General features: G+C 41.3%; 1 protein-coding gene across 1 annotated transcript; it reads left to right on the forward strand.

Annotated features, from left to right (window-relative positions):
• Window positions 1–4,096: 4,096 nt before the first annotated feature.
• Window positions 4,097–5,176, forward strand: LOC145113295 (uncharacterized). Its single transcript, XM_079049404.1, has 2 exons — window positions 4,097–4,425; window positions 4,549–5,176. The coding sequence occupies exons 1-2, from the start codon at window positions 4,097–4,099 to the stop codon at window positions 5,174–5,176; spliced, it is 957 nt and encodes a 318-aa protein (XP_078905530.1).
• Window positions 5,177–8,340: the final 3,164 nt, after the last annotated feature.

Here is an 8,340-nt window from a genome sequence, read left to right on the forward strand (position 1 = left end):
TAACATAATCCTAATCCCAGATCCATCTACTTGCCTGATATACAACACAAAGAAGACGTCAACCAGCTGTTGGAAGTTCTCTAAACTCCCAACTTACACAATCTTCAATCCAGACGGCCACTTGAGTCATCTTCCTTCCCGACTGGGATGTGAAACTTATACTAGTTTTATATCTGATTCAGCTTAAGAAATATGAATGATTCTCCCCCACTTAGACTCGTCGAAACTCTTCCAATCCACAAAATTTGATGGGCTCCCAACCCATCTTACCTCCTTATAATTTGAACCGCCGATGACCTGCGATTACCAATACTAGCGTTCAATCACTAGACAATCCCAATAACCGCACAACTCCCCAAATCCAGATGATCACTCCCCAAGATCTCAACAAGTTCGACAACCCAATCGCTTCCCATGATACAACACCCAAATCCTTAAGTCCCTTATTTTGGTGACAAAGTCCATGATAGCTTATTTTATTTCCTTATTTTTATTAGTTTATTTTAGATTTTTAACTCTTTTTATTAGTATTGCATTGTATATTCTTTATTTTCTTTAGTATGGATCGTACCGGGTGCTTTTTATGTTGCATAAGGAATTTTGCAGGGTTTTGGAGCTTATTGCGATTGTGGATTACAGTGAAGACGGACTTGTGGGCTCTCGAGGCGCTATTGGGCTTGGCGGATCCACCAAAAGAGATTTGGGCTTAAAAAGATAAAGGCTTGGATGAAGTAGGCTTGTGAAGATGGATCATGGATAATTAATTTTGGGTTTGGAGCATCCACATTTGAAGATAAAAGATGATTGGCTGATTTGAATTACATGGATATGGAGGGGACCAAAGGAATCTTTGGTAGTGGAAGGGTGGAGTGGTGGAATGAAGGACCAATAGCATAACATCAACATTTGCGCGGGTGGAATTTCCGTTGCGCGGGTACCCGCGCAACTGCCCAGTTTGGGCATTTTAGTCATTTGGCTTGCCATTACCTTGGGGGATCAGATCTAGCAGCCATAACTTCGATTTTACACCATTGGAGACCTGGAGGAGGCGATTTTTGAAGCTCAAGACTCATTTCTCTTCATCTTTCCAAGATTTTTGGTAGTTTCTTTATGCAATTAGACTTTTGTGATTGTTGTTCTATTGCCATGAGTGGCTAAACTCTTTATATTGGTTAACTTTGGTTAAAACCTTTGAATGTTTGTGGGTTTTTGAAGGATTCATGCTAGATTATCAATTATCTTATGTTTATGGTTCTAGATCATATTTCTTATGCTTGTTTAATGCTTTGATCATGAGCTTGGCACTTGAATGAGCTATTGTTAGTTTATTTCTTTGGTTTTGCATTGAATCATTGAATTAACTTAGAACAAGGGCTTTATGATGGTAAAAATCATCTCTAGTTTATGAATCATAGCTCCTTTATGGATGTGTAAGCATTGACATCCTCTAGGAATTGGGGATTCCTTCTTTCTTAAGGCTAATTAACTTCTTAGGTTCAATTGCTTCAATTAAACCCTTGATCTTGATTAAGAAGGTGTGTTGTGGGCTTCCCCAACCTCCATAGTACCTAAGAGGAATCTTGGCATATCATGCTTCATGATTGCTATAACCAATTTGGGATGAATGATAAGCTTCATGTTGAATCCTAATGATAAACACACAAATGTTCATTGTGTTGAATTGACTTGATTAACCAATTGTTCCCAACATTTGAGCATCTCACTATCTTGCTTAATTGCAAGTTTTTAGTTATTCAAGTCTTTTAGTTTTCAAGCAATCATAACACCCCCCCTCTTTTTAGTTTAATTGTAGTTAGTTAGTTTATTTACAATAGTTCTTTTAGATTGCATTGGTGATTGAATACAACCATTTCCCCGAGGATCGATACCCCTTTTTACCATTATATTACGTTTTATTTGCAAACAAAGGGTGTAATTTGCTTGGTGGACTTGACATCCCACCAAGTTTTGGCGCCGTTGCCGGGGAGCATTGGTTATTGTTATTTGATTGTTTATGCCTAGGTCTACAAGAACCGGTGAACTACTCTACAATCCGGAAATTGAAAAAGAAGCAAAAAGGTTGAAAAAGTTAGTCAAACAAGCAAAGCAACAACAACTCGTTCAAGCTTCTTCCTCTTCTCCACTAATCAACATAGAAGATCAAGTTCATACTTCAAGTGATACCGACACCGAACCGAGTTCTCCAATTGTTGGTCATTCCTTTGAAGACATTCCGTTTGAAAACTACATAGCCATGAATCACACTCCACCTCACAATCCTAACCCAAACCCAAATAATCAAGATGCCAATACACCACCCCACCAACCAAGACAACAACCACAAGAACCTCTCATTATAATGCCACCTTGGAATCAAGCCCCTCCTCAAAACCAACCCAATTATCCGCAACCACAAAACCAACAATTCCACCATAACAACCAACCTCAAAACAATGCTTTTCAAGTTCAACAAGTACATTACCCAAATCAACCCATGTACCAACACCCTCCAATATACCAAAACCCAATGTACCCCCAACAACAACCTCCCTACAACCAATATCCTAACTACCAACCTTATCCACCACCAATCTACAATCACTAACCATACCCATACCCACCTTACCAACAACCACCCAATTACTTGCAACAATATCCCAATAACCCCAATCCACCCAACCCCCCCTCAAGAGTTGACACTTCGACAAATGATGGAGACGGATGTTACTCACACACCTCTTGGTATTGTTTATCCCGCAAACCGCCGAGGGATTGAATTGAAGTCAAGTTTCATACATCAACTCACCAAGTTCCATGGTTTGGATAGAGAAGATCCTCAAAGGAATTTAAAGTCCTTTCATACGATATGTGTTAGCATGTTGCCCGAAAACGTGACATTGGATGATTTCAAGCTAACCGCCTTCCCGCTCACCTTGGAAGACAAAGCTAGAGAGTGGTTATTCAACTTACCACCGGGATCTATTCACACATGGGAAGAGTTACTCAAGGCCTTCAATAGCAAGTTCTATCCCACCTCCCGGATATCAAGTCAAAGAAGTGACATTTTTGGGATTCGTCAAGGGGAGAATGAGACTTTTCATGATTTTTGGGAGCGATTCAACAACTTGTGTACTAGTTGTCCTCAACACAACATTCCCGAACAACTACTTCTTCAACAATTTTATGAGGGTATGAATGAAAAGGATCGAAGGATGATTGATGCTTCAAGTGGTGGTGACATCTTCAACAAGACACCTCAAGAGATAAGAGCACTTTTTGGTATCATTTCTCAAAATCAAAGGAACTTTGGGACTCGAAATGAAATGAAGAGAAATTCTCCGCAAGTGGTTGGTGAAGTTAGCAACACTCAACACTTGGAATCAAAGCTTTTAGATTTGACTAATGTGCTAAGTCAAATGGTGGTGGGAAGTGGTCAACAATTGATGGTATGCGGTATTTGTGCCATGACGGGGCATTACACGGATAAGTGTCCCACACTTGGAAGTGAACCGGAAAATGTTAATGCAATGGGAGGATATCAAGGTCAACCAAGACCCACGGGATTTCAAAACAATTTCAACCCAAATTGGAGGAATAACCCAAACAATCCATACCTACCAAAGCAAAATCCACCAAACATTTTGATGAGACCTCAACATCCGCAATATCCATCCCAAAAACCTCCATATCCACAAACCTCTTATACCCCTCCAAATTACCAACCACATCATCAACAAGGCCAATCAAGTGGTAACCATCAAATGAACCTTCAAGAACTTGTCACTTCTCTTGCTCAAAGCCAAACCCAATTTCAACAAGAGACCAAGAACACTTTCTCAAACATTCAAGCACAAATTGGAGACTTGGCCACCACTCTCAACAAGATGGAACAAAGGGGAAAACTTCCATCTCAAACCGAGAAGAATCCCAATGTGAATGACATAACTCTGAGAGTGGGAAAACACTTGGAGAAAGCAACCCTAAAAGAGTTTCAAGAGAAGAAGAGGATGAGGTTATTGTTGTTGATCCTCCAAAGGTTGAAGCTACTTCAAAGGAACCGGTTGTTCCCAACATTGACAAACCCGACTCTTCCAACATGCCTATCAAGCCATTGGTCATACCACCACCTTTCCCTTCTCGGTTAGCCTTTTCCAAGAAACAAGAGGAAGAGAAAGAAATTATTGAGACTTTCCGAAAAGTTCAAATCAACATTTCGCTATTGGATGCCATAAAGCAGATTCCGCGCTATGCCAAATTTCTTAAGGATTTGTGCACTAATAAGAGGAAGTTTAAGGCGAATGAAAAGATTCAAGTCAATGCCAATGTGTCCGCGGTTATCCAAAAGAAGCTTCCACCCAAATGCAAGGATCCAGGCATGTTTGCTATTCCTTGTACCATTGGTGACTTACATGTTGAAAGTGCCATGTTAGATCTTGGAGCCTCAATCAATGTAATGCCTTACTCGGTTTTTCAATCTCTTAATGTTGGACCTTTGGAAGAAACCGGAGTCATCATTCAATTAGCGGACAAGTCAAGTGTATTTCCAAGAGGCGTGTTGGAGGATGTACTAGTTCAAGTCAATCAACTAGTATTTCCTGCGGACTTCTATGTCATTGACCTTGAAGAGAAGACCCCTTCCAAGTCATCTATGATCCTTCTTGGAAGACCTTTCATGAATACCGCTCACACAATTATTGATGTCCATAATGGGAAGATCACAATGGAATTTGATGGTGAGATCATTCATTTCAACATCTTTGAAGCCATGAGATACCCTAGCAACATTTCTCCATTATATCGGGTTGATGTGATTGAACCAATCACCCAAGAATTATTCGAGTTATCACATGGGGATCTTTTGAAGATGGTGCTCAACATGAGTTTTGATGTTGAAGGTTTGAAGAAAACATTGGACATGTATACATTGGACTCCGAAGTTGAAGAGATTGTGAAGACTTTAGAACTTAACAACTCAACAAAAAAGGATGTTTCTCAAGTTACCTTATCTCATTCTCTAAACAAGACGCCACCTTCCATAATCCACCCACCCACACTTGAATTGAAAGTCTTACCTAGCCATTTGAAATATGCTTATCTAGGTCAAGATGAAACTCTACCGGTGATCCTCTCTTCTCAATTAAAAGACTTTGAAGAAAACCAATTGATTGAAGTTTGAAAGATCATAAAGAGGCCATGGGGTGGACAATAGCGGACATTAAGGGAATAAGCCCTAATGTATGCACTCACAAGATACTCATGGAAGACGATTTTAAGCCTAGGAGGGAAGCTCAAAGACGATTAAATCCTCCCATGATGGAAGTTGTCAAGAAAGAGATAATCAAACTCCTTGATGCGGATATGATTTACCCGATTTCCGACTCAAAGTGGGTTAGTCCGGTTCAAGTGGTTCCCAAGAAAACGGGAATCACGGTTGTTGAGAATAACAAAGGAATAATGGTACCCACTCGAGTTCAAAATGGATGGAGGGTATGCATTGATTATCGAAAGTTGAATTCAAGCACAAGAAAAGATCACTTTCCTCTTCCTTTCATCGACCAAATGCTCGAGAGAGTGGTGGGCAAGTCGCATTATTGTTGCCTCGATGGATACTTGGGTTTTCATCAAATACCCGTTGCCCCCGAAGATCAAGACAAGACGACCTTCACATGCCCCTTTGGCACGTTTGCCTACAACCGGATGCCATTTGGATTATGCAATGCCCCCGCCACATTCCAAAGATGCATGGTGATCATTTTCTCCGAGTATGTTGAGAATATCATTGAAATATTCATGGATGACTTCATAGTGTATGGCAATTCGTTTGATGAATGCTTAGATAATCTTAAGAAGATTTTGAAAAGATGCATTGAGAAAAAGTTGGTGTTAAACTTTGAGAAGTGTCACTTTATGGTCAATCAAGGCATCATCTTGGGTCATATTGTCCCCAAAAAGGGAATTGAAGTTGATAAAGCAAAAATTGATGTCATCCAAACCCTTCCTTACCCAACATGTGTTAGAGAAGTGCGATCTTTCTTGGGCCATGCGGGATTCTATAGAAGATTTATCAAAGATTTCTCGAAGATTACGCGTCCGATGTGCCTCCTTCTCCAAAAAGATGTTGATTTTGACTTCAATGTTAAATAAGTTCCCCTAGTGCTCCCAATGACCAACCAAGCTCATGAAAATGCCACCGCCATCTTCTTGCTACTTATCCTTCCCTAGCAATGGTAGTGCTTGAACCCAAAGGTTCTTGCATAGACACCCGCCGACCCCACCGGATCGAATGCCAACACAAATGAACTTTGCCTTCTTTGGAGAGCTAACTCGATGATCCGTCCATAAACCTTCCAATGATACCCCCAAGCTGACCCCATCAAAGAACCAGAACAACAACCAATAAACTGAAACCCGCTCAGCAGGATATAACCTACGCATGACTCTTGGCAATAATGGCATATAACAATTCTTGATGATATAACCCAGACAACAACAGGGAATTAAACCAAAAATAATACCTACCCAAACCAATGCAAAATTCCAAAGCAATATAAGATACTGATAATAATCAAGAAGTAAGAAAAATATAACATACCCATAATAGCACCTGCTGGAATCCTGACCTCCTCTTCCTGCCGAGGCACCTAAGATGGAACATGAGCCGCCCCAACCACCAAGCGTGGGCAATTCGCCCTGATATGACCCGACTGATGACAACAATGGCACATTTCTACCTCCAGGGTGCATTCTTGGTGGAGGTAGCCCTTCCATCTGTACCTGCCACACTTAGACTTGTCGCACACATGCTCATGTGCCCCTTCATCCTTCGTGGAAACATTACGGTCCCTCGGGTCTCTAACACTAGCCATGGCGACGTCCAACTGCTCAGATCGTCGAGTCTGACCATGAGTCCGCTTCCTCTTTCCTAGTTGCCTATCCGAACCATTTCTTGCTCCTAGGTTACCTCGACCATCCCATCAATCGTCTGAACAACCATGGTCCGAACGTCAAACCTGGCAACCAATCTTTTAGTGAAACGCCCAATGATGTCGGGTAACTCCTCACGTAAGGCTTGTAAAACCTCCGCGTCAATCCAATCATGGGATCGATTTCGTGAAAACATGGTGCATAACCCACCTCTGATCCCAAATCACAAGAACTCATAATAGGATCCTCCTTCATGAAGGATTCTAGGGTTCCACGAGATTTGGGCTCCAGATGAGCCCCCAACTGTCCCGCTACAATCTCGGCCTAAAAATCCTCAAAACAACCTTCTAAGAGCTCCAAAATCCCTTCCTTGACCAAACCAAATATCAAAGGATTCCATTCCAATATATCGCGGGTAATCTCCGACGAGATAAACTCTCGCATGCACTCATCAATTGGCTCAGCACTTGCACCTGAGCCTGAATTTGAACCCGAACCTCCTTCCCAAGAGCTCATCTCCATACTGAAAAACAACATGCAAATGATCAGAACATACCCAAAGGTCCTTATCCCACAAGTTTCCTAGATTCTCCGAAACTCTCCCCGATTCGAGTATGGGTCCTGTGCTTTCAGTAGTAAGGGCCCAATATGTAACATTCCGGATTTCAGGTTTTATTCAAATCATTCCTTGGTATTTTAATAAGTCAACTTTGGCCCTTGATATTGGTTTGGACCTAGCCCTAGGGGCATATTAGTAATTTTTGGAAAGTTGAGTAGTATTTTAGGCGTACATTTGGGAACGCCACGCGTATTAAGGCACACCCTAGTACGCTGGGCGTACACCCATTTACGTCGGGCGTACGTATGTTCGGATAAGACCCTAATTTTTAGGGTTTTTGGGGTATTTAAGCAACATTATGGGACATTATGGCTCACTCTTTCAGCCTCCACACCTCCCTTAGCCGTCTTGAGAGAACCCTAGCCTCATAGTGAGCAAATTGAGCTTATAAGTGTGTTTTGTGTGCCTTAAAGGAGAAGCTTGTGCATCAAGTAGTCAAGGAGGGAAGATTGGCTTGTAGATCTTGGTTCATCATCTGTTTTGGGAGCTCCAGAAGCTACAAAGTTTCTACCTTTGTGCCTATCTCTTCTATATCTATCCTTGGTAGCTTATTTGCATTCTTGTGTCCCATAAAGTCCCATTATAATGCATGATTCATGTTGGACGTTTTGAGTTGTCCTTTCAGACCCTAGGAAGGGTTCTAAGTGATAAAAATGAGGTCCCAATGGCTAGAAATGTCCCATGCAATTTGTAGAACGGTCTTAATGGATTAAGACCATTTATTAAGGACTTTTTGGACGTTCAGAGTCTTAAAGTTTGAGACTTCATGGTTCTGAGACACATTTGGTCAATGGATC

This window comes from Lactuca virosa, chromosome 5 (assembly GCF_052849685.1).
Source record: "Lactuca virosa cultivar CGN04683 chromosome 5, Lactuca_virosa_CGN04683_v6, whole genome shotgun sequence".
Lineage (NCBI taxonomy): Eukaryota > Viridiplantae > Streptophyta > Magnoliopsida > Asterales > Asteraceae > Lactuca > Lactuca virosa.